This window comes from Bos grunniens, chromosome 2, assembly GCF_055505025.1.
Source record: "Bos grunniens cultivar Pamir isolate PY7600 chromosome 2, Bosgru_T2T1.0, whole genome shotgun sequence".
In the NCBI taxonomy this organism is placed as follows: Eukaryota; Metazoa; Chordata; class Mammalia; order Artiodactyla; family Bovidae; genus Bos; species Bos grunniens.
Window position 1 is genome coordinate 119,037,069 of NC_141166.1, and position 27,633 is coordinate 119,064,701.

Genomic DNA, 27,633 nt, shown 5'->3' on the forward strand with positions numbered 1-27,633 from the left:
GTGGTCAAACAGGAGATGGTAAGAGTGAACGTCACTCTTGGACGTTCAGGAATCAGCAAACTCAAATGGACTGGAATGGGTAAATTTAACTCAGATGACCATTAAATCTACTATTGTGGGCAAGAATCCCTTAGAAGAAATGGAATAGCTATCATAGTCAACAAAACAGCCTGAAATGCAGTTCTTGGATGCAATCTCATAAATGACAGAATGATCTCTGTTCATTTCCAAGGCAAACCATTCAATATCACAGTAATCCAAGTCTGTGCCCTGACCAGTAATGATGAAGAAGCTGAAGTTGAATGGTTCTATGAAGACCTATAAGACCTTCTAGAACTAACACCCAAAAAAGATGTCCTTTTCATTATAGGGGACTGGAATGCAAAAGTAGGAAGTCAAGAAACACCTGGAGTAACAGGCAAATTTGGCCTTGGAGTACAGAATGAAGCAGGGCAAAGGCTAATAGAGTTTTGTCAAGAGAATGCACTGGTCATAGCAAACACCCTCTTCCACCAACACAAGAGAAGACTCTACACATGGACATCACCAGATGGCCAACAATGAAATCAGACTGATTATTTTCTTTGCAGCCAAAGATGGAGACACTCTATTCAGTCAGCAAAATAAGACCAGGATCTGACTGTGGCTCAGATCATGAACTCCTTATTGGCAAATTCAGACTTAAATTGAAGAAAGTAGGGAAAACCACTAGACCATTCAGGTATGACCTAAATCAAATCCCTTATGATTATACAGTGGAAGTGAGAAATAGATTTAAGGGACTAGATCTGATAGACAGAGTACCTAAAAACTATGGATGGAAGTTCGTGACATTGTACAGGAGACAGGGAACAAGACCATCCACGAGAAAAAGAAATGCAAAAAAGCAAAATGGCTGTCTGAGGAGGCCTTACAAATAGCTGTGAATAGAAGAGAAGGGAAAAGCAAAGGAGAAAAGGAAAGATACACCCATTTGAATGCAGAGTTCCAAAGAAGAGCAAGGAGAGATAAGAAAGCCTTTCTCAGTGATCAGTGCAAAGAAATAGAGGAAAACAATAGAATGGGAAAGACTAGAGATCGTGTCAAGAAAATTACAGATACCAAGGGAACATTTCATGCAATGATGGGCTCAATAAAGGACAGAAATGGTTCGGACCCAACAGAAGCAGAAGATATTAAGAAGAGGTGGCAAGAATACACAGAAGAACTGTACAAAAAAAAGATCTTCATGACCCATGTAATCATGATGGTGTGTTCACTCACCTAAAGCCAGACATCCTAGAATCTGAAGTCAAGTGGGCCTTAGGAAGCATCACTACAAACAAACCTAACAGAGGTGATGGAATTCCAGGTGAGCTATTTCAAATCCTAAAAGATGATGCTGTGAAAGTGCCACACTCAATATGCCTGCAAATTTGGAAAACTCAGCAGTAGCCACAGGACTGGAAAAGGTCAGTTTTCTTTCCAATCACTAAGAAAGGCAATGCCAAAGAATGCTCAAACTACCGCATAACTGCACTCATCTCACACGCTAGCAAAGTAATGATCACAATTCTCCAAGTCAAGCTTCAACAATATGAGAACCGTGAAATTCCAGATGTTCAAGCTGGTTTTAGAAAAGGCAGAGGAACCAGAGATCAAATTGCCAACATCCACTGGATCACCGAAAAAGCAACAGAGTTCCAGAAAAACATCTATTTATCCTTTATTGACTATGTCAAAGCCTTTGACTGTGTGGATCACAAGAAACTGTGGATAATTCTGAAAGAGATGGGAATACCAGACCACCTGACCTGCCTCTTGAGAAATCTGTATGCAGGTCAGGAAGCAACGGTTAGAACTGGAGATGGAACAACAGACTGGTTCCAAATAGGAAAAGGAGTATGTCAAGGCTATATATTGTCACCCTGCTTATATAACTTATATGCAGAGTACATCATGAGAAACGCTGGGCTGGATGAAGCACAAGCTGGAATCAAGATTGCTGGGAGAAATATCAATAACCTCAGATATGCAGATGACACTACCCTTATGGCAGAAAGTGAAGAAGAACTAAAGAGGCTTTTGATGAAAGTGAAAAAGGAGAGTGAAAAAGTTGGCTTAAAGCTCAACATTCAGAAAACGAAGATCATGACATCTGGTCCTATCACTTCATGGCAAATAGATAGGGGAACAGTGGAAACTTGGCTGACTTTATTTTTCTGGGCTCCAAAATCACTGCAGATGGTGACTGCAGCCAAGAAATTAAAAGACACTTGCTCCTTGGAAGGAAAGTTATGACCAACCTAAACAGCATATTAAAAAACAGCCATTACTTTGCCAACAAAGGTCCATCTAGTCAAGGCTATGGTTTTTCCAGTAGTTGTATATGGATGTGAGTGTTGGACTATAAAGAAAGCTGAGTGTCAAAGAATTGATGCTTTTGAACTGTGTTGTTGGAGAAGACTTGAGAGTTCCTTGGACTGCAAGGAGATCCAATCAGTCCATCCTAACGGAGATCAGTCGTTGGTGTTCATTGGAAGGACTGATGTTGAAGCTGAAACTCCAATATTTGGCCATCTGATGCTAAGTGCTGACTTATTGAAAAGACTCTGATGCTGGGAAAGATTGAGGGCAGGAGGAGAAGGGGACGACAGAGGATGAGATGGTGGATGGCATCACTCACTCAATGGACATGAGTTTGAGTGAACTCCAGGAGTTGGTGATGGACAAGGAGGCCTGGTGTGCTGCAGCCAATGGGGTCGCAAAGAGTCGGATACGACTGAGCGACTAAACTGAACTGAACTATGTTTTCCAGCTGTTTATTCTAACATTTGATCACACAAAGTGAAGTATTTTTCAAGGGTAAACTGTCTAGATATATCATGACCTTCAAAAAATAAAATCTCTATAGTGCACTTAAAGATTGTATTTTTCTGCATATACAAACCCTACTTACAACACAATACCCTGTGATATGAGCCTTCTAGATATTGAATAAATTTTTATTTGTATTGATTGTCACTATATCTAAAAAAGTAATATTAAAGTATCAGATCAGATCAGATCAGATCAGTCGCTCAGTCGTGTCCGACTCTTTGCAACCCCATGAATCGCAGCATGCCAGGCCTCCCTGTCCCTCACCAACTTCTGGAGTTCACTGAGACTCATGTCCATCAAGTCAGTGATGCCATCCAGCCATCTCATCCTCTGTTGTCCCCTTCTCCTCCTGCCCCCAATCCCTCCCAGCATCAGAGTCTTTTCCAATGAGTCAACTCTTCGCATGTGGTGGCCAAAGTGCTGGAGTTTCAGCTTTAGCATCATTCCTTCTAAAGAAATATATATTATACTAATAATACGTCATTATGAAGTATAAATAACAAAGTCAAGATGGATCAGTGAGGGGTGTACACCGGTTAAAGTGAATTTATAACTTGTTAAAATTCAAACGAGCATTTTTTTTATCAAGCATCAAGGGTGGATGCCTTGACATTTTGACATTGAGAACTTGGGTGATATTTCTTTCAAATGTATTTTTAAATATTCAGTGTTACTCAATGAGATAGTGTTTCTTAAACTTACATTGAGAACATGGGTGGTATTTCCTTCAAATGTATTTTTAAATATTCAGTGTTACTCAGTGAGATAGTGTTTCTTAAACTTATTCAATGAGTATTTTTAAATTATACAAATGTAGAGAAAATACTGAATAGTATAGTAGACCACAATGTACCTATATCTCAGCTACATTTAAAATATATGTATAAATTTAAGATAAAGGAAGTCATACTACGATTGTTCCTGTAAGGAGGCTTTTTAGGCATTATGCCCATTATACAAAGGCCATTGGAAAATTGGAGGGTGCAATTGTGATTCTTCAGAGCTTAGAAACAATTTTCTCCTCTTTAATGTCCCTGTAGTACTTTATTGCTCATTTTTTTAAAGTTGTTTTCTTACTGGAGGATAATTGCTTTGCAATATTGTGGTTTCTGTTGTACACTAACATGAATCAGCCACAGGTATACATATGTCCCCTCCCGCCTGAACCCCTCTTTCACTCCCACCCCAACCCACCCGTCTAGATTGTTCCAGAACATGGGCTAAGTTTCCTGTGTCACATAGCAAACTCCCACTTGCTATGTGTAATTACTTTATGGTAATGCATGTTTCCATGTTACTCTCTCATTTCACCCCCCCCTTCTTCCCCCACTGTGTCCACAAGTCTGTTACCTGTGTCTGTATCCCCACTGCTGCCCTGAAAATGGGTTCATAAGTACCATCTTTCTAGACTCCATACATATGCATTGATATTTGTCTTTCTCCTTTTTAAAAAGCATCATTTTGACATTTTGTGTCTAAGAGCTGGTTAATGAAAGGAAGAAAAGCATAAGGAATATGTGGAAACCCTGCCACCTGCCCATACTTCCTGTGTATACGTGTGTGTGTGTGTGTAACTGTTTACAGTATCATAGTAAGCTCTTCAATGTAAAGACAATATTTGTCTTTCTCTTCCTGACTTATTTCACTCTGTATAATAGGCTCTGCTGCTGCTGCTGCTGCTGCTGCTGCTGCTGCTGCTGCTGCTGCTAAGTCGCTTCAGTCGTGTCCGATTCTGTGCGACCCCAGAGACGGCAGCCCACCCGTCCCTGGGGTTCTCAAAGCAAGAACACTGGAGCAGGTTGCCATTTCCTTCTCCAATGCATGAAAGTGAAAAGTGAAAGTGAAGTCGCTCAGTCGTGTCCGACTCTTAGCGACCCCATGGACTGCAGCCTACCAGGCTCCTCCGTCCATGTGATTTTCCAGGCAGGAGTACTGGAGTGGGGTGCCATTTCATCCAATTCATTAGGACTGACTCAAATGTGTTCTTTTTTTTATAGCTGGGTAATATTTCATTGTATATGTGTACCATAATTTCTTTACCATTCATCTGTCAATGGACATTTAGGTTGTTTCCATGTCCTGCTGCTGCTGCTGCTACTAAGTCACTTCAGTCGTGTCCGACTCTGTGTGACCCCATAGACGGCAGCCACCAGGCTCCCCCATCCTGGGATTCTCCAGGCAGGAACACTGGAGTGGGTTGCCATTTCCTTCTCCAATGCATGAAAGTGAAAAGTGAAAGTGAAGTCGCTCAGTCATGTCCGACTCTTAGCGACCCCATGGACTGCAGCCTACCAGGCTCCTCCATCCATGGGATTTTCCAAGCAAGAGTACTGGAGTGGGGTGCCAGTCCTAGCTATTGTAAAAAGTGCTGCCATGAACACGGGTCCATGCATCTCTTTCAATTATGTTTTTTTCAGGGTATACACCCAATAGTGGGATTGTTGGGCCATATGGTAGTTCTATTCCTGGTGTTTTAAGGAATTTCCATACTGTTCTTCATAGTGGCTGTATCAATTTACATTCTTACCAACAGTTATTGCTCACTTTTACATCATGGTGCTGAGTCTTAAATTGGGATTATATACAAATAACACTCAATAAACATTTGAGTTGGATCTTATTCTAAACCCTGGACATTCTGAGATGTACTAATTCCACTCCTCCAGAATCATATAATCTGGTAACGTAGACAAATAGGGAAATAAATTATTATACACAATATGCTGGGTGGTAAATCAGAAGAACTCACAGAAAACAAAATTCACCAATGAATGCATCCCCCACTAATCTGTAGGCTCCCTGATGACAAAGGCCAGGTACTCTTCAATTCACATGCCTCTGGGTTTCTCACCTGGCATGGGTTCAGAAAATATTGGCTTAATTATGTGTTGTTGAATTGAGAGCAATCAGGCTGGTAAAGAGTCTGGAAATTATTTGTTGAAAGACTTTAACTTTAACTAGGCATGCTTTGCCCAAATGAAAGAAGATTATATAGGACATTTAGTCTTCAACTATTTCCAAGACTGTCACATAGTGGAGGGAATGAACTTATTCTGTAACTTGCCAGAGGATAAAGTCTTCCATGCATTCATCCTGGTTCTAATGTCTGAAATGCTACGAAATAAGTCTCCAACATGCAACACAACCTTAGCATTGCTGAAGAAGAAAAAAGTATAGGTTTTGAAGTAAATTTAAATACTAGAGAATATTAGAGATAGGTTTAATTGTAGTTTTTCCAGTCATATTATTAACTACTGTCATCCTAACATTCACATTTTGTGCTACTCATTAATCAACATCTCAGAACCTTATGATAATTCCTAACTATAATTATGTTCTTATTTGGTTGCAAGTCGTGTCTGACTCTTTTTTTTTTTTTTTTTAATTTTATTTTATTTTTAAACTTTACATAATTGTATTAGTTTTGCCAAACATCAAAATGAATCCACCACAGGTATACATGTGTTCCCCATCCTGAACCCTCCTCCCTCCTCCCTCCCCATACCATCCCTCTGGGTCGTCCCAGTGCACTAGCCCCAAGCATCCAGTATCGTGCATCGAACCTGGACTGGCAACTCGTTTCTTACATGATATTTTACATGTTACAATGTCATTCTCCCAAATCTTCCCACCCTCTCCCTCTCCCACAGAGTCCATAAGACTGTTCTATACATCAGTGTCTCTTTTGCTGTCTCATACACAGGGTTATTGTTACCATCTTTCTAAATTCCATATATATGCGTTAGAATACTGTATTTATGTTTTTCCTTCTGGCTTACTTCACTCTGTATAATAGGCTCCAGTTTCATCCACCTCATTAGAACTGATTCAAATGTATTCTTTTTAATGGCTGAGTAATACTCCATTGTGTATATGTACCACAGCTTTCTTATCCATTCATCTGCTGATGGACATCTAGGTTGCTTCCATGTCTTGGCTATTATAAACAGTGCTGCGATGAACATTGGGGTACACGTGTCTCTTTCCCTTCTGGTTTCCTCAGTGTGTATGCCCAGCAGTGGGGTTGCTGGATCATAAGGCAGTTCTATTTCCAGTTTTTTAAGGAATCTCCACACTGTTCTCCATAGTGGCTGTACTAGTTTGCATTCCCACCAACAGTGTAAGAGGGTTCCCTTTTCTCCACACCCTCTCCAGCATTTATTATTTGTAGACTTTTGGATCGCAGCCATTCTGACTGGCGTGAAATGGTACCTCATAGTGGTTTTGATTTGCATTTCTCTGATAATGAGTGATGTTGAGCATCTTTTCATGTGTTTGTTAGCCATCTGTATGTCTTTTTTGGAGAAATGTCTATTTAGTTCTTTGGCCCATTTTTTGATTGGGTCGTTTATTTTTCTGGAGTTGAGCTGTAGGAGTTGCTTGTATATTTTTGAGATTAGTTGTTTGTCGGTTGCTTCATTTGCTATTATTTTCTCCCATTCTGAAGGCTGTCTTTTCACCTTGCTAATAGTTTCCTTTGATGTGCAGAAGCTTTTAAGGTTAATTAGGTCCCATTTGTTTATTTTTGCTTTTATTTCCAATATTCTGGGAGGTGGGTCATAGAGGATCCTGCTGTGATGTATGTCGGAGAGTGTTTTGCCTATGTTCTCCTCTAGGAGTTTTATAGTTTCTGGTCTTACGTTTAGATCTTTAATCCATTTTGAGTTTATTTTTGTGTATGGTGTTAGAAAGTGGTCTAGTTTCATTCTTTTACAAGTGGTTGACCAGATTTCCCAGCACCACTTGTTAAAGAGATTGTCTTTAATCCATTGTATATTCTTGCCTCCTTTGTCGAAGATAAGGTGTCCATATGTGCGTGGATTTATCTCTGGGCTTTCTATTTTATTCCATTGATCAATATTTCTGTCTTTGTGCCAGTACCATACTGTCTTGATAACTGTGGCTTTGTAGTAGAGCCTGAAGTCAGGTAGGTTGATTCCTCCAGTTCCATTCTTCTTTCTCAAGATCGCTTTGGCTATTCGAGGTTTTTTGTATTTCCATACAAATTGTGAAATTATTTGTTCTAGCTCTGTGAAGAATACTGTTGGTAGCTTGATAGGGATTGCGTTGAATCTATAAATTGCTTTGGGTAGTATACTCATTTTCACTATATTGATTCTTCCAATCCATGAACATGGTATATTTCTCCATCTATTAGTGTCCTCTTTGATTTCTTTCACCAGTGTTTTATAGTTTTCTATATATAGGTCTTTAGTTTCTTTAGGTAGATATATTCCTAAGTATTTTATTCTTTCTGTTGCAATGGTGAATGGAATTGTTTCCTTAATTTCTCTTTCTGTTTTCTCATTATTAGTGTATAGGAATGCAAGGGATTTCTGTGTGTTGATTTTATATCCTGCAACTTTACTGTAGTCATTGATTATTTCTAGTAATTTTCTGGTGGACTCTTTAGGGTTTTCTATGTAGAGGATCATGTCATCTGCAAATAGTGAGAGTTTTACTTCTTCTTTTCCAATTTGGATTCCTTTTATTTCTTTTTCTGCTCTGATTGCTGTGGCCAAAACTTCCAAAACTATGTTGAATAGTAATGGTGAAAGTGGGCACCCTTGTCTTGTTCCTGACTTTAGAGGAAATGCTTTCAATTTTTCACCATTGAGGATAATGTTTGCAGTGGGTTTGTCATATATAGCTTTTATTATGTTGAGGTATGTTCCTTCTATTCCTGCTTTCTGGAGAGTTTTTATCATAAATGGATGTTGAATTTTGTCAAAGGCTTTCTCTGCATCTATTGAGATAATCATATGGTTTTTATTTTTCAATTTGGTAATGTGGTGTATTACATTGATTGATTTGCGGATATTGAAGAATCCTTGCATCCCTGGGATAAAGCCCACTTGGTCATGGTGTATGATCTTTTTAATGTGTTGTTGGATTCTGATTGCTAGAATTTTGTTAAGGATTTTTGCATCTATATTCATCAGTGATATTGGCCTGTAGTTTTCTTTTTTTGTGGGATCTTTGTCAGGTTTTGGTATTAGGGTGATGGTGGCCTCATAGAATGAGTTTGGAAGTTTACCTTCCTCTGCAATTTTCTGGAAGAGTTTGAGCAGGATAGGTGTTAGCTCTTCTCTAAATTTTTGGTAGAATTCAGCTGTGAAGCCGTCTGGACCGGGGCTTTTGTTTGCTGGAAGATTTTTGATTACAGTTTCAATTTCCATGCTTGTGATGGGTCTGTTAAGATTTTCTATTTCTTCCTGGTCCAGTTTTGGAAAGTTGTACTTTTCTAAGAATTTGTCCATTTCTTCCACGTTGTCCATTTTATTGGCATATAATTGTTGATAGTAGTCTCTTATGATCCTTTGTATTTCTGTGTTGTCTGTTGTGATCTCTCCATTTTCGTTTCTAATTTTGTTGATTTGATTTTTCTCCCTTTGTTTCTTGATGAGTCTGGCTAATGGTTTGTCAATTTTATTTATCCTTTCAAAGAACCAGCTTTTGGTTTTGTTGATTTTTGCTATGGTCTCTTTTGTTTCTTTTGCATTTATTTCTGCTCTAATTTTTAAGATTTCTTTCCTTCTACTAACTCTGGGGTTCTTCATTTCTTCCTTTTCTAGTTGCTTTAGGTGTAGAGTTAGGTTATTTATTTGACTTTTTTCTTGTTTCTTGAGGTGTGCCTGTATTGCTATGAACTTTCCCCTTAGGACTGCTTTTACCGTGTCCCACAGGTTTTGGGTTGTTGTGTTTTCATTTTCATTCGTTTCTATGCAAATTTTGATTTCTTTTTTGATTTCTTCTGTGATTTGTTGGTTATTCAGCAGCGTGTTGTTCAGCCTCCATATGTTGGAATTTTTAATAGTTTTTCTCCTGTAATTGAGATCTAATCTTACTGCATTGTGGTCAGAAAAAATGCTTGGAATGATTTCTATCTTTTTGAATTTACCAAGGCTAGCTTTATGGCCCAGGATGTGATCTATCCTGGAGAAGGTTCCATGTGCGCTTGAGAAAAAGGTGAAATTCATTGTTTTGGGATGAAACGATCTATAGATATCAATTAGGTCTAACTGGTCTATTGTATCGTTTAAAGTTTGTGTTTCCTTGTTAATTTTCTGTTTAGTTGATCTATCCATAGGTGTAAGTGGGGTATTAAAGTCTCCCACTATTATTGTGTTATTGTTAATTTCTCCTTTCATACTTGTTAGCATTTGTCTTACGTACTGTGGTGCTCCCGTGTTGGGTGCATATATATTTATAATTGTTATATCTTCTTCTTGGATTGATCCTTTGATCATTATGTAGTGACCTTCTTTGTCTCTTTTCACAGCCTTTGTTTTAAAGTCTATTTTATCTGATATGAGTATTGCTACTCCTGCTTTCTTTTGGTCCCTATTTGCATGGAAAATCTTTTTCCAGCCCTTCACTTTCAGTCTGTATGTGTCCCCTGTTTTGAGGTGGGTCTCTTGTAGACAACATATGTAGGGGTCTTGTTTTTGTATCCATTCAGCCAGTCTTTGTCTTTTGGTTGGGGCATTCAACCCATTTACGTTTAAGGTAATTACTGATAAGTATGTTCCCGTTGCCATTTACTTTATTGTTTTGGGTTCGAGTTTATACACCGTTTTTGTGTTTCCTGTCTAGAGAATATCCTTTAGTATTTGTTGGAGAGCTGGTTTGGTGGTGCAGAATTCTCTCAGCTTTTGCTTGTCTGAAAAGCTTTTGATTTCTCCTTCATACTTGAATGAGATCCTTGCTGGGTATAATAATCTGGGCTGTAGGTTATTTTCTTTCATCATTTTAAGTATGTCTTGCCATTCCCTCCTGGCTTGAAGAGTTTCTATTGAAAGATCAGCTGTTATCCTTATGGGAATTCCCTTGTGTGTTATTTGTTGTTTTTCCCTTGCTGCTTTTAATATTTGTTCTTTGTGTTTGATCTTTGTTAATTTGATTAATATGTGTCTTGGGGTGTTTCTCCTTGGGTTTATCCTGTTTGGTACTCTCTGGGTTTCTTGGACTTGGGTGATTATTTCCTTCCCCATTTTAGGGAAGTTTTCCACTATTATCTCCTCAAGTATTTTCTCATGGTCTTTCTTTTTGTCTTCTTCTTCTGGAACCCCTATGATTCGAATGTTGTAGCGTTTAATATTGTCCTGGAGGTCTCTGAGATTGTCCTCATTTCTTTTAATTCGTTTTTCTTTTATCCTCTCTGATTCATTTATTTCTACCATTCTATCTTCTAATTCACTAATCCTATCTTCTGCCTCTGTTATTCTACTATTTGTTGCCTCCAGAGTGTTTTTAATTTCACTTATTGCATTATTCATTATATATTGACTCTTTTTTATTTCTTCTAGGTCCTTGTTAAACCTTTCTTGCATCTTCTCAATCCTTGTCTCCAGGCTATTTATCTGTGATTCCATTTTAGTTTCAAGATTTTGGATCAATTTCACTATCATTATTCGGAATTCTTTATCAGGTAGATTCCCTATCTCTTCCTCTTTTGTTTGGTTTGGTGGGCATTTATCCTGTTCCTTTATCTGCTGAGTATTCCTCTGTCTCTTCATCTTGTTTAAATTGCTGAGTTTGGGGTGTCCTTTCTGTATTCTGGCAGTTTGTGGAGTTCTCTTTATTGTGGTGTTTCCTCGCTGTGTGTGGGTTTGTACAGGTGGCTTGTCAAGGTTTCCTGGTTAGGGAAGCTTGTGTCGGTGTTCTGGTGGGTGGAGCTGTATTTCTTCTCTCTCCTTTCGAAGAGTTGGGTTGCTTTTCTGGGTGCCTGATGTCCTCTGCCGGCATTCAGAAGTTGTTTTGTGGAATTTACTCCCGTGTCTGACTCTTTTGCCACCCCTTGGACTGTAGCCCGTCAGGCTCCTCTGCCCATGGGACTACCCAGGCAAGAATACTAGAGTGGGTTGCCATTTCCTTCTCCAGGGGATCTTCCCAATCCAGGGATAGACTTGCACCTCCTGCATTTTCAAGTGGATTCCTTACCACTGAGCTACCAGGGAAATCCTGTTATAATTTATTATTTATTTATTATATTATAATATTATAATTTATTATAAATTACAGTCTAGCTGTAATTTATTTCCCTAAATTTAAAGATAATAGATATTGATGTGATCTGAATGTGTGTCCTTCCTAAAATTCATATATTGAAATCCTAATGCTCAGTGTGATGATATTAGGAAATGGGACTTTTGGGAGGTGAATAGGTCCTGAGGATGAAGTTCTCATGAATGGGATTAGTGTCCTTATAAAAGAGATCTCATGGAGCTCCCCAACCCCTTCCACCATATAAGGACACAATGAGGAGTCTGTAACCCAGAAGAGGGCCCTTACTCAACCATACCGTCACCCTGACCTCAGACATCCAGCCTCCAGAACTGTGAGGAATAAAATTCTGCTGTTGATAAGCTGCCTAATCCATGGTATTTTATTACTGCATCCTAAATAATCTAAGAAGATACAACGTCCTTAACTGAAAATGAGAGTTTTGCCCTTGAATATGCATTTCTAATCAACTAATCTTAATTATATCCCGCTGAATTAGTTGATTAATAAACTTCACCAACTCCCATTTTATGAAAACAAAGCCCTTGAAGCTACCTTGGGGATATGAAGTGGGAGCCAGATATCCTGACAAGAGCCTCCTGCAACTTTGGTGCTTAAAGTGTTACACAGAGGAACACAAAAATGTCATGATAAACTTGCCCCCAGAATGGAAGAATATTTTGTCCTCACAAAAGTAAACTATGATTCTTATCTTTGCCTAGCACTGTTACCCATTTTTCTAGATGTCTGGTGGACTCCCTTGGAAAGCAGGGCATCCATCCCACCATCAGCTGGATGCCAGGGCCTTGCAGCCTAAGCCCCCAAACACAGCAGCTTGTGCCCCGTGACAAATGGCTCACTGAGCCACAGATCCTAGTAACTGAAGGAGCCAACACTAACAATGGCATTAGGGCACTCCCTCTTCTGGTTTCTTCCCACATGTTTATGGAAAAGTCCCTTACTTCCATCACAACCCCTCCCCTTCCAGTCCCTCTGGAAAATGCTGTCACATGATGGCCTTAGTACCAAAGCACTTCACCAAAAGCATCCGTCAGTGTCAGGTTTCCAGAGGTACAATTGCTGCATTATGATCATGTTCGTAGGATAAAGATTGAATTGAGGCCACAGAACCCATCTCAGTGGCCAATATTCGATTCACTTTCCAGCCTAAGAGTAATTTTGGGTGACCCTGTTCACCCAATGTAGGCTCAGCTAGACTGCTGCTGCTGTATAAAAATGGGCATGCCACTGTCTAACACTGATATTTTTGATGCTATTTATAACCCCTGTTAGTGACAGGTCCTATAGAACAATAACCTGTTACAAGTATATACATATATGTGGTTGGATCTCAAAACATTTACACAGGAAAGACTGAGTCTTTTAATCTTTGAGTTTTAGAAAAATAATGATCCATCATCTAGGCTCCTTTGGAGGGTGTTAAAAATACAAAATTTGTTTGTGGTTTTAAAAACACCTTCTGTCACTATCCAGCATGATCAGGTTTATGAAGCTAAAAGGGGAGTTGTTGTTGCTGTTTAGTTGCTAAGTTGTGTCCAAATCTTTTGCAGCCCCATGGACTGCAGCCTGCCACCTCTATCCATGGGGTTCAGTTCACTTCAGTTGCTCAGTTGTGTCCGATTCTTTGCAACCCCATGAATTGTAGCACGCCAGGCCTCCCTGTCCATCACCAACACCCAGAGTTCACTCAAACTCAGCTCCATTGAGTCGGTAATGCCATCCAACCATCTCATCCTGTGTCATCCCCTTCTCCTGCCCCCAATCCCTCCCAGCATCAGAGTCTAAAGTACTGGAGTTTCAGCTTTAGCATCATTCCTTCCAAAGAACACGCAGGACTGATCTCCTTCAGAATGGACTGGTTGGATCTCCTTGCAGTCCAAGGGACTCTCAAGAGTCTTCTCCAACAACACAGCTCAAAAGCATCAATTCTTCAGTGCTCAGCTTTCTTCACAGTCCAACTCTCACATCCATACATGACCACTGGAAAAACCATAGCCTTGACTAGATGGACCTTTGTTGGCAAAGTAATGTCTCTGCTTTTGAATATGCTATCTAGGTTGGTCATAACTTTCCTTCCAAGGAGTAAGCGTCTTTTAATTTCATGGCTCCAATCACCATCTGCAGTGATTTTGGAGCCCCCAAAAATAAAGTCTGATACTGTTTCCACTGTTTCCTCATCTATTTCACATGAAGTGATGGGACTGGATGCCATGATCTTCATTTTCTGACTGTTGAGCTTTAAGCCAACTTTTTCACTCTCCACTTTCACTTTCAACAAGAGGCTTTTTCGTTCCTCTTCACTTTCTGCCATAAGGGTAGTATCATCTGCATATTCTCCTGGAAATCTTGATTCCAGCTTGTGCTTCTTCCAGTCCAGCATTTCTCATGATGTACTTTGCATATAAGTTAAATAAGCAGGGTGACAATATACAGCCTTGACGTACTCCTTTTCCTATTTGGAACCAGTCTGTTGTTCCATGTCCAGTTCTAACTGTTGCTTCCTGACCTGCATACAGATTTCTCAAGAGGCAGGTCAGGTGGTCTGGTATTCCCATCTCTTTCAGAATTTTCCACAGTTTCTTGTGATCCACACAGTCAAAGGCTTTGACATAGTCAATAAAGCAGAAATAGATGTTTTTCTGGAACTCTCTTGCTTTTTCGATGATCCAGCAGATGTTGGCAATTGATCCCTGGTTCCTCTGCCTTTTCTAAAACCAGCTTGAACATCTGGAAGTTCACAGTTCACATATTGCTGAAGCCTGGCTTGGAGAATTTTGAGCATTACTTTACTAGCCTGTGAGATGAGTGCAATTCTGCAGTAGTCTGAGCATTCTTTGGAATTGCCTTTCTTTGGGATTGGAATGAAAACTGACCTTTTCCAGTCCTGTGGCCACTGCTGAGTTTTCCAAATGTGCTGGCATATTGAGTGCAGCACTTTGACAGCATCATCTTTCAGGATTTGAAATACCTCAACTGGAATTCCATCACCTCCACTAGCTTTGTTCGTAGTGATGCTTTCTAAGGCTCACTTGACTTCACATTCCAAGACGTCTGGCTCTAGGTGAGTGATCACACCATTGTGATTATCTTGGTCATGAAGATCTTTTTTGTACAGTTCTTCTGTGTATTCTTGCCACCTCTTCTTAATATCTTCTGCTTCTGTTAGGTCCATACCACTTCTGTTCTTTATCGAGACCATCTTTGCATGAAATGTTCCCTTGGTATCTCTAATTTTCTTGAAAAGATCTCTAGTCTTTCATATTCTGTTGTTTTCCTCTATTTCTTTGCATTGATTGCTGAGGAAGGCTTTCTTATCTCTTCTTGCTATTCTTTGGAACCCCACGTCCAAGGAGCGGTGGCTGTGTGGGGGCAGGAGGACCGAGAGAAGCTAGTCCACATTCAAGGTCAGGAGGGGCAGTGGTGAGGAGATACCCCTTGTCCAAGGTAAGGAGTAGCAGCTGCGCTTTGCTGGAGCAGCTGTGAAGAGATACCCCACGTTCAAGGTAAGAGAAACCCAAGTAAGACGGTAGGTGTTGTGAGAGGGCATCAGAGGGCAGACACACTGAAACCATAATCACAGAAAACTAGTCAACTAATCACACGGACCACAGCCTTGTCTAACTCAGTGAAACTAAGCCATGCTGTGTGGGGCCACCCAAGACAGGCAGGTCATGGTGGGGAGGTCTAACAGAATGTGGTCCACTGGAGAAGGGAATGGCAAACCACTTCAGTATTCTTGCCTTGAGAACCCCATGAACAGTATGAAAAGGCAAAATGAGAGGATACTGAAAGAGGAACTCCAGGTCGGTAGGTGCCCAATATGCTACTGGAGATCAGTGGAGAAATAACTCCAGAAAGAATGAAGGGATGGAGCCAAAGCAAAAACAATATCCAGCTGTGGATGTGACTGGTGATAGAAGCAAGGTCCGATGCTGTAAAGAGCAATATTGCATAGGAACCTGGAATGTCAGGTCCATGAATCAAGGCAAATTGGAAGTGGTCAAACAGGAGATGACAAGAGTGAACGTCGACATTCTAGGAATCAGCGAACTCAAATGGACTGGAATGGGTGAATTTAACTCAGATGACCATTATATCTACTACTGTGGGCAGGAATCCCTTAGAAGAAATGGAGTAGCCATCATGGTCAACAAAAGAGTCTGAAATGCAGTACTTGGATGCAATCTCAAAAATGACAGAATGATCTCTGTTCGTTTCCAAGGCAAACCATTCAATATCACAGTAATCCAAGTCTATGCCCCGACCAGTAATGATGAAGAAGCTGAAGTTGAATGGTTCTATGAAGACCTACAAGACCTTTTAGAACTAACACCCAAAAAAGATGTCCTTTTCATTATAGGGGACTGGAATGCAAAAGTAGGAAGTCAAGAAACACCTGGGGTAACAGGCAAATTTGGCCTTGGAATACGGAATGAAGCAGGGCAAAGGCTACTAGAGTTTTGCCAAGAGAACACACTGGTCATAGCAAACACCCTCTTCCAACAACACAAGAGATGACTCTACACATGGACATCACCAGATGGTCAACATCAAAATCAGATTGATTATATTATTTGCAACCCAAGATGGAGACGCTCTATACAGCCCGCAAAAACAAGACCAGGAGCTGACTGTGGCTCAGATCATGAACTCCTTATTGCCAAATGCAGACTTAAACTGAAGAAAGTAGGGAAAACCACTAGACCATTCAGGTATGACCTAAATAAAATCCCTTATGATTATACAGTAGAAGTGAGAAATAGTTTTAAGGGACTAGATCTGATAGATAGAATGCCTGATGAACTATGCACAGAGATTCATGACATTGTACAGGAGACAGGGATCAAGACCATCCCTATGGAAAAGAAATGCAAAAAAGCAAAATGGCTGTCTGGGGAGGCCTTCCATGGGGTTTGAATGAGACAAATGAGTTCAGGAAGCCATCTACTTGTACTCAGATCTATTTGGCAGTAATAATGAGAAGAATCCATTAGGAAGAAAAGTGATTGTTCCTACCTGCTATCTAATCTGCTTTCACAGAAAAAGATTACTGTAAACAGCTAGTCTTCCACAAATTCCTTCCTTACTTCAGTACTGGCCCAGCCCAAATTCTGGTTGAAAAGGTCTAACACATAAACTGTTGGTAACAACTAGGCTGTTTTTATAGTTGTTTCAGGGGGAGTTGAAAATAATTTTATATAGTGTTTTATTAGACTTTCATCTGAAAAAAAATTCACTATTTCTTTTAACCACAATAGTGAAAGAAATTTTCCTTATAAAGAGCTGTTATTAAAAAGGTGATCTTCATTTACTGACCCTTAGAAGGAACAGTCACTGAATTCAACCATTTATTTAACCAGGAAATATTTCATGATGATCCACCAGGGCCGGCACCTCACTAGATGCTGAGGATACAAAGATGAGCAGGGTGGCATTGGCTCCTCCTCGGGAACTAAGACCCAGCAGACTGAATAACTGAACTTCCCAGAGGCTCATCTTCTACCGTCCCTTAGCATCATTTACAACCAGTTCTTTCTTGTAGAAGATGGCCAAAAATAAAGCTTTATACCCTTGCTTGGAACAAGTTGAGGTATTCATAAGCAGACAAATTTAAAATATGCTCTCATGCATGAGCATTCTCATATTCACATCTTGAGAACTTTGAAAAGCTTATGTGAGAGGACCTCCCTGGTGGTCCAGTGGCCAAGACTCAGGGCTCCCAACGCGGGGGCCCAGGTTCCATTCCTGGCAAGGGAACGCTACCCCACATGTCACAGCTGAGTTCACATGCCACAAGTAAAGATCCTGCATGCTGCAACAAAGATCAAAGATCCCGCAGGCCGCAATTCAGACTCGGCGCACCCAAAATAAATAAGTAAATATTAAGGGAAAAAAAGCACATGTGAAGAAGACAGGTAGTTCTTGCCTTTGGTATGAAGTTCATGAAGTTGAAGGAGTGATTTCAAGGACTCGGCACTCTCAAACTCCTGAGTGTTCTGGAGGAAATCTTCTGCTTGGTCTATTTTAATGGCAAACTACAACAGAAATACAAGGGAAACACATTTGAAAAGATAAAAACTGAAGTGCCACATTTAGTTATGTGCAAATGTTTTCCACGAATTATTGGCCTAGCCGATTGTGTATGTGTTGCTGGGATGATGTGTGTGTGTGTGTGTGTGAGCGCATGCTGGCTCCCATGTTTGTATGAGGTCTGTGTGCCCATGTAGTCAATTTGCAAAGTGCCGAGATAAGAACTTTCCTCTGTCTGAATTGCATTTCTTTCATACCTGGAAATACTAATATATGCTAAAATAAACCCATTTGGTTACTGTTCTAACGTCTATTGAAATTTTCAAGTAAAATTATTGTGTCCCATGTAACAAATACAGCTGCTGTCAACATTCTAAAGCAGTTTCTCAAAGAACAACTAGAATGTTTGTTAACAGAAACCTACAAAAGTTTGTGTAGCCAGTAACCTACATAGTTATTAGTAAATTTAACTTAAAAATCCACTTAAAGAGGTTGAAATACATAGCTGATTTTTTCCTCGATAATTAGATGTAGAATTAAAAAATGTAAGTCTCAGAACATAGTCTAATCCCATCTCTACACTTGATTTTAGGGCTGAGAAGTAACATCTAATCCCATTTCTTATACAAAGAAAGATACATATATTTGTATTAAAATATATGTGGTCCAAGTAAATACATACCAAAGGGTTATATTTATGAGAAGGAATAGGATTAGAGACAGATGAGGAATGGTAAGCTTTTAGCTTTTAAATCTATAATTTGTGATTTTGTTTGCATTTTTATCAATAATTTTATGTACCTTTATACAAATAAAAATGAAATTAGATGCAGTGAAAAAGAAAAATGGAAAATGTCTCCTCTACTTCAAGAAAAAAAAAAGGAAACGGCTATTTGACACCCTAAATGGTAAGGAACATGACCAGCCTCTTTTTGTATTTCTCCATAGAGGAAGTATGAAAGGGAGATGCTCAAAGTGATGTCAAGATTCTCAGGGGAGTAATCTTAGAAGCAAATTTTAGAAAACAGCAAAACATACTCAGTAATGCTAGTACAGTGTATGTGTGTATGTGTATTTGTGTGTGCGTTCACGCTCAGTAGCTCTGTTGTGTCTGACTCTTTGGGACCCCATGGACTATAGCCCATGAGGCTCCTCTGTCCATGGGATTTTCCAGGCAAGAATACTGGAGTGGATTGTCATTTCCTCCTCCAGGGGATCTTCCTGACCCAGGAATGGAACCCACGTCTCTTATGTCTCCTGCATTGGCAGGTGGATTCTTGTACCACTGCATCGCCTGGGAAGCCCACAGTATATCCACAGAGTAGACAAATAACTCTTTCATCTCAGCATGAAAGTTCAAAGGAAACTATTACCATTTAGGAGAGCATTCAAATCAACACATTCGCCTTTGCATGATGTATAGAATAAACTCATAAAAGAGAAGTATCAGTGAGAAAGACATAAAAGCCTGTCACAGTGCCTGTCATCTTTTTCAAGTTTTATCCAAACTCTCGTCTTTGGATTTAGTGATATCTAATATTTTTATGTGACAATTTAAGGATCTACTGTGTTTGATTATTACAGCAATATAAAATCCAGTTATAAATGGCATGGAAAGATGAGAGAGCAATTGCTAAGCATACCCCCTTCTGAAATACAGAGAAGGCTTCCACCACCCTGTTAGAACCAGCAGATAGACACCAGCCAGTGTCAACTGGGGACAGTGCTCCTAAACTGAAGAACAGTGTTTCAGGAGAGAATAACCTATATGATGGTTAAGCTTGTGAGCCTGAAGTCATCTTGTACTAACCATCAGCCATGCAATAACAGGTCATTTTGTATTTCTAAAGAAATTCTGCATGCACATAGTTCACTAAGGGGATCCTATCTATACATCATTTACATCTCTAAATCATTCTAACAGTTGACTATAAGGATATTCTTTGAAGAGAAATTTCAAAGGAAAAACAAAATCCTGGGAGGTGATTTGGTTTTCCCTGTAGATCATTACAAGAAATTTTGGAGTCACTGTGTAACTTATATCTATATTTCAACTTTTTGTTTGGTATCTTTTTTAAAAAGACAACCCAATAAACAAATAATGCCTTACTCAGAAAAAGCTTCCCCAAAGTTCTAATATTAACCTTTGTCTCAGGGATATTTTCTTTTCCCTACTTTTCTTCTTTTTACAGTCAGTATAGGATGGAAGTGGCAACAGGGGGACACTTTTACACTTTTCAAAGACCCTATTCTTAGTTTTGCTTACACAAGGGGCAGGGAAAATCATGTAGGAGTTTTCCATCAGCTAAGTATGAAGTGGTTCACAAAATTGGAAGGAGGGTAATATAAGAAACTTCATCTTTTCACTAGGAATCAGAGTACTGGGCTGAATCATGGGTTGACTTAGGAAGTATAATTCCTTTTATCTTATGTAATATCTGGAAGTCATTTCTCATCATATAGAAAATCAGCTAGTATTAATGCGCCTACACAGTGAGAAACAAATATTGGACTTCATGTTTGAAAAAAGATAACTTCCTGTGCTCAGGCAACCTGAATTTCAAGGGCACTTAAAACTTATACCTCACCTACTAAGACAAAATGAATCAGATGTATCTATAATTTGACCCTTGTAGGTGTATTTCACCTGGTTTATTTCTTTTCAGGAAAGAAAATTATCTGTGGGACTTTTCCCCAAAATAATCTGTGAGTTGGACTTCATTGTTCAAACTGTGAAAAACAAACCTTGAAAGTTACAGTGAGGTTTCTGCTCCTCCTTTTAACTTTTAAACGAATTCATGATACATGAGACTGTCTACCTCAATTTTAATGTTCTAATACTAATCTTCTTTCTTTCATTATTTTGGATTTAAGTCCTGAATTTTCAGTTTGGAAATATCATATTTTTAAAAGCTAGTGCTTTATCATAATGAAGCAGTGCTCTCACATCAAAATGAATGTCCTGCCACTTGACAGAGAAGTTAAAGTGACATTTCCAATAACTACCTTACACTAAATATTACACCTGCTTTGAAACTGTTCTTTGAGTCTCACATTTTGAAGTTGGGTTCTTCAAAAAAAACTCCAGAATTCAAGAAAAATCATGACCTTCTTAGGTCCAGGACTTTCTCCTTCCATATATTTTAATGAGCTCAAACTACGGAAATTCAACTACATGCCTTAGAAAGTACTCTATCATATGCTATGCTGACAAGTCAAACATTCTATGGACTATTCTGCAGTTGCCTTATCATAAGAAGCAGAAGAAACTGAGTCCTCCAACTGTTAGTTAACAAGAACATGTTAGACCAGCATTCCTAGTAATCCTGTAATCAGAGGTAATTGTTTGATTTAGTAATTGTATTATTATTATCTAAAGAGAGAAATATATCAAAATGGCTTATGGGTAAAAATTCCCATTTTTACTTAACATTTCCCAATTTAATTAATTGCACTTTTCTTTTGTTTGAAGGTATACATTCAAAATATTAAAAATTTTATTTTGACAATCAAAATTTAAATGTATATAACTTGGTTATTCTGCTGTTTAAAAAAAAAATCTGATCGCAATGTCTATTCAGAAAGAAAGGATTACTCTGAAGTGGAGAAGGGAAACTTTTTTTAACAAACCTCCAAGGCATTTTCAAAAAATTCAGAGGTCAGTCTGAGAAGTTCCCTCCTTCTCTCAAGCATGGAGACCAGGGATGCCCATGCTTCGCCCAGCGTTTTGGCCATGGCATCATAGACCTGACTCTGATCCTTGTTCTCTTCAGCAGTCTTGTCTGCTTCTTGCAGGAGTTCCCATACTCGATCTTCCAAAGCCTAAGTCCAGGGAAAAAAAAGGCAGAGTGTCACTCCCTGTAAGAATTTGGGATCATATTTTAAACACATAGATTTTTAAAATTATATGTAATTTAGGAAGGCCTGGAAAATCCCATGGATGGAGGAGCCTGGTGGGCTGCAGTCCATGGGGTCACTGAGCCGGACACGACTGAGCGACTTCACTTTCACTTTTCACTTTCATGCATTGGAGAAGGAAATGGCAACCCACTCCAGTGTTCTTGCCTGGAGAATCCCAGGGACGGGGGAGCCTGGTTGGCTGCCCTCTATGGGGTCGCACAGAGTCGGACACGACTGAAGTGACTTAGCAGCAGCAGAAGAGTATTTATAAACACAAATTGTTGTGCAGGCAGGTAGTAGAGCATACAGGAGAGAGCAGTTGTGACTGTGGTAAAATGGGGAGCATGGCCAGGCTAAAGGCATCCACATTTGTATGTTGTTGAAACACCATAGAGATTTATAAAAAAAAATGCATGATTACATACACAGGGGTACAGAATACTATGCCAACTTCACATTTCACAAAAAGAGAACCAACTGAAACACTTCTAGAAAGGAGTAATCATGAAAAGAAATTGTGAGAAATGAACCCAGTAAAACTTTTTATTCTAAATAGTTGTTACTGCTAACAAGCTTGTGAAGCTTAATGTAAATGTTAAGAGTAAGTTCTTGAAAGTGAATAGTCATAATGTAAAAATTAGAATATCTGTAACCAATACTGCATATTGCTTGAACAAAATGTGGAAGATGAAGGGCAACATGTGCTTTCATAATTGTCTCATTTGGGGACAGGAGGAGGATCCCACAGATCCTACTCTATTCTTGATATTGGCACCAAAATCAAGGCACAATTTTAAAATATAATACATTAACAATAACATGAATAAATCCTAAAATGTCAACAGAAAAGGAAACTAAACATGTGATGATGCATAATACAACAAAGAAAACGAAGTAAATAAGAATACATTTATTAGGACACACAAAACAAAATGATAGGAAAATAATTAAATATTAGTTAACACTCACAACATGAATGAGTTAATTTTTTCAATTAAAAGGCAAACAGTATCAGATTAAGGGGAAACAATTCAACTAATTTATATTTGCTGGAGTCATCCCTCAACTAAAAAGATATAAAATCTTAAAGAGATGAGATATATTAGCAGAGACAAAAATAAAGGAGAATTAGCAATGTTAATCTCAGACAAATTAGAAATCAAAACAAAAAATCACTGTGATTAAAAAACAATACTTTACATTGATAAATTACACAATTCACAGGGGAAATAAGGCACTCATGATGTTTATATTCATGACATTAAAATATTTAAGGTAGGTATGTGCCTGTGTGCTAAGTCGCCTCAGTCATGCCCAACTCTTTGACACTCTATGAACTGTAGCCCGCCAGGCTCCTCTGTCTCTGGGATTCTCCAGGCAAGAATACCAGAGTGGGTGGTCATGCCCTTCTCCAGGGGGTATTCTTGACCCAGGGATTGGATCCACGTTTTTTAACTCTCCTGCACTGGCAGGTGGGTTCTTTACCACTGGTGCCACCTATACCCAGTCAGACCAAAATGCAATACAAGATCAAATAAAGAAAAAGCTATAAATACAGGCTATTTAGAAGAAAAAAATAACAATGAGGCTACTATGTTTAAAACTTAAGATACACAGATATTTAATGCTTAGATGAAATTCATAGCATTAGACAACTTTGTTTTTGAAAGAAAGAAAAAATACATTAAACATTCAAGTCTAAATTATAGAAAAAGACTCCTAAATTGAGACAAAATTAAAGGGGATTAACTTATTAAATATAAAATAAAAAATTAACAAATGAAAGATAAATATAAGAATCGATTTTTTTAAAGGTTGAGTCATTGAAAATCCAAATGAAATATAAAAACATCTGACAGGTGGGACAAGATGGCAGAGTGGGAAGATCCTGAGCTCATGTCCTCCCACAGACAAACCAGCACTACAACTACATATAGAACAACTCACTCTGAGAAACATCTGAAGGCTAGTATAAACGTCTCTTCCAAAATTAAGGAAAATTTTGAAAACTACATCAAGATGGAGAGAAGTGGCAAGGATGTAATGTATCAGTATACATACCACCAGAGCAGGGACCCACAAGTGGGAAGGGATATCACAAATTCGAAGGTCCTAAGGAGCAAGGGGTTCGAGCCCCATGTTGGGCACCTCAGCCTTTGGTACCAGCACTGTAGATAAGGCTCCCTTAACTGACTTTGAAAACCAGCAGGGCTTATGTAGAGATGAGACTCTTAAGAGGCTTGTACACTAACTTACTCACTGGAGTCTCAGTGCAGAGGCAAAAGTTTGAAAAGTGCCTGTTGCTCTAGCCAGCCTGCCCAAGTTGTCCAGTACATACATTCTATTAATACATAGGAGATGAAGTAAAGTTATGCCCAACCTAGACAGCATATTAAAAAGCAGAGACATTACTTTGCCGACAAAAGTCCATCTATTCAAAGCTATGGTTTTTCCAGTAGTTATGTATGGATGTGAGAGTTGGACCATAAAGAAAGCTGAGTGCCAAAGAACTGATGCTTTTGAAAACTGTGGTGTTGGATAAGACTTCTTGAGAGTTCCTTGGACTGCAAGGAGATCAAACAAGTTAATCCTAAAGGAAATTAGTCCTGAATATGCATTGGAAGGACTGATGCTGAAGCTGAAACTCTAGTACTTTGGCCACCTGATGAGAAGAACTAACTCATTGGAAAAGACCCTGATGTTGGGAAAGATTGAAGGTGGGAGGAGAAGGGGACGACAGAAGATGAGATGATTGGATGGCATCACCGACTTGATGGACATGGGTTTGAGCAAGTTCCGGGAGTTGGTGAAGGACAGGGAGGCCTGGCATTCTGCAGTCCATGGGGTCGCAAAGAGTTGGACATGACTGAGTGACTGAACTGAACTGATGCTTCTACTCAAGATCATATCTTCAAGATTGGGAGAAGTAACTGCTTTGTCTAACCCATAGAAACAAACACAGAAAACCAAACTAAAATGAGGAATTTGTTCCAAATGAAAGAACAAGATAAAACCCAGGGTTTTATCCTAATGAAAAAACCCTAATGAAATGGAGATAAGTATTAGGTTGATACACAAGTAATTGTGGTTTCGGACCATGAATTTTAAATCATTTTAACTAGCCTCAAACACATCTTTACTAATCAAAATAGGAACCATTATAATCAACACATTGTTGCTGATGAGAAATAAATTTGTTTACTCCTGTAGCATAAAAATCCGTGCTTCAGGATTTGATGAACTCTTAGAAAGCATTTTCTGCCTCCTGTTGGTTGTGGAAACACTTTCCCTGCAAAGAGTTGTTGAGATGCTTGAAGATGTGGTAGTTGGTTGACGAGAGGTCAGGTGAATATGGCGGATGAGGCACAACTCTGTAGCCCAATTCGTTCAACTTTTGAAGCTTTGGTTGTGTGATGCGCAGTTAGGCATTGTTGTGGAAAAGAATTGGGCCCATTCTGTTGACCAACACTAGCTGCAGGCATTGCATTTCTCAATGCATCTCATTGATTTGCTGGGCATATTTCTCAGATGTAACAGGTTTTGTTTACTGAACAAAACTGAACATCAGATCTTTTTTTGGTGTAAGCTTGGTTTTAGGAAGTGCTTTGGAGCTTCTTCTCAGTCCAAGCAGAGCTGGACATTGCAGTTGTTATATAAAATCCACTTTTCAATGCACATCAGAATCCGATCAAAAAATGGTTCATTGTTGTGTAGAATAAGAAAAGACAACACTTCAAAACAACAAATTTTTTGATTTTCGATCAGCTCATGAGGCAATTACTTACTGAGCTTTTTCAACTTTCCAATTTGCTTCAAATGATGAATTAGCACAAAATGGTCAACGCTGAGTTCTTCAGCAACTTCTTGTGTAGTTGTAAGAGGATCAGCTTCAATGATTGCTCTTAATTCATCACTGTCACTTTCTGATGGCCACCCACTGCACTTCTTATCTTCAAGGCTACTGTCTTCTTTGCAAAACTTCTTAAATCACCACTGCACTGTATGTTCGTTAGCAGTTCCTGCATCAAATGCGTTGTTGATGTTGCGAGTTATTTCTGCTGCTTTACAACCCATTTTGAACTTGAATAAAAAATCACTCAAATTTGCCTTTTGTCTAATATCATTTATATAGTCTAAAATAAACAAGTAAAAAGTCTCTAGCAAATAAAAAAGTGAGAAATGAGCATTTAAAATGATGTATAACATAACCACATTTAAGAATGTATTCCAGTATCAAAGGGCAAAGTTCAACAATGTAAAACTGCAATTACTTTTGCACCAGCCTAATAATTGCCTGATAAAAAGTACAAAGTGGAACTGTTAGTTGCTCAGTCATGTCTGACTCCTTGCGGGCCCAGGGATTATAACCTGCCAGACTCCTCAATCCATGGAATTCTCCAGGCAAGAATACTGGAGGGGGTTGCCGTTTCATTTTCCAAGGGATCTTCCCAATTCAGGGATAGAACCCATGTCTCCTGTGTCTCCTGCATTGACAGGCAGATCCTTTAATGTCTGAGCCACCAGAGAAGCCCAAATAGTCCAAAGCAATAGTCATAAAGTCACACACCAAACTCAGAAAAGGAATGGAGGAACACAGTAAGAATTTCAACAAAGTTAAAAAAATATAAAAAGAACCTATCAATATAAAACTGATATAAAAAAGAGCTAAAGAATACAATAACTGAAATAATATACTGGAGGGAATAAACTACAGATTAGGTGATGCAGAAGAACACATACACAAGCTGAAAGACAAAATAGTGGAAATCAGAATAACAATGATAGTTTAAGAAATCTCTGGGACAAATTGAGAGTATAAACATTTGCATTACAGGGGTCCCAGGACAAAGAGAGAAAGGGGCATGTTGTTGCAAATGGCTACATTTCATTCTCTTTTATGGGTGAGTAATATTCCATTGTAAATATACACCACATCTTCTTTATCCAGTCATCTGTTGATGGACACTTAGGCTGATTTCAATTCTTGACTATTGTAAATAATGCTGCAAATAAACATTGGGGTTGCTTGTTACCCTAGCATAGCCAGGTAGATTCACAAACGTAAAATTATTTGTTATGCATTAGACATTCAAGGTTCTCTCATACTTAATAAAGAAAGACAATAAAATTCATAATGAAACAAAGAGCCAGACAATTTCATACTTAATTCAAAACTTCCCTCAGGTAGAGTGGGTTGAACATGCCAATGAACTAACTCTTCAGAGACATCCATTGAACACTTGCCCACTCCACTCTCTTTGGTATTTAGGCTAACCACACATATGATTGTCTAAATTGCCAGGACAGTTAGATCAAATGTGTGTACTTTCTTCAGTTCAGTCGCTCAGTTGTGTCAGACTCTTCGCGACCCCATGAATTGCAGCGTGCCAGGCCTCCCTGTCCATCACCAACTCCCGGAGTTCACTCAGACTCACGTCCATCGAGTCAGTGATGCCATCCAGCCATCTCATCCTCTGTCGTCCCCTTCTCCTCCTGCCCCCAATCCCTCCCAGCATTAGAGTCTTTTCCAATGAGTCAACTCTTCGCATGAGGTGGCCAAAGTACTGGAGTTTCAGCTTTAGCATCATTCCTTCCAAAGAAATCCCAGGGCTGATCTCCTTCAGAATGGACTGGTTGGATCTCCTTGCAGTCCAAGGGACTCTCAAGAGTCTTCTCCAACACCACAGTTCAAAGGCATCAATTCTTCGGCGCTCAGCTTTCTTCACAGTCCAACTCTCACATCCATACATGACCACTGGAAAAACCATAGCCTTGACTAGACAGATCTTTGTTGGCAAAGTAATGTCTCTGCTTTTG

At 39.1% G+C, this 27,633-nt stretch overlaps 1 protein-coding gene across 8 annotated transcripts in view; it reads right to left on the minus strand.

Moving 5' to 3' along the window:
* Positions 1-27,633, minus strand: part of CCDC141 (coiled-coil domain containing 141) — a 225,572-nt gene that overhangs the window by 147,291 nt on the left and 50,648 nt on the right. For all 8 annotated transcript variants that reach the window (XR_015148410.1, XM_086360957.1, XM_086360959.1 and 5 more), the window contains exons 3-4: positions 21,547-21,738; positions 17,813-17,921 (exon numbers count right to left, since the gene is read on the minus strand). Coding sequence is in view for 7 of the 8 variants with exons in the window: in XM_086360957.1 (XP_086217083.1) it covers positions 17,813-17,921; positions 21,547-21,738 (301 nt within the window). In the remaining variant the exon portion in view is untranslated. The remainder of the gene's footprint in view (positions 1-17,812; positions 17,922-21,546; positions 21,739-27,633) is intronic.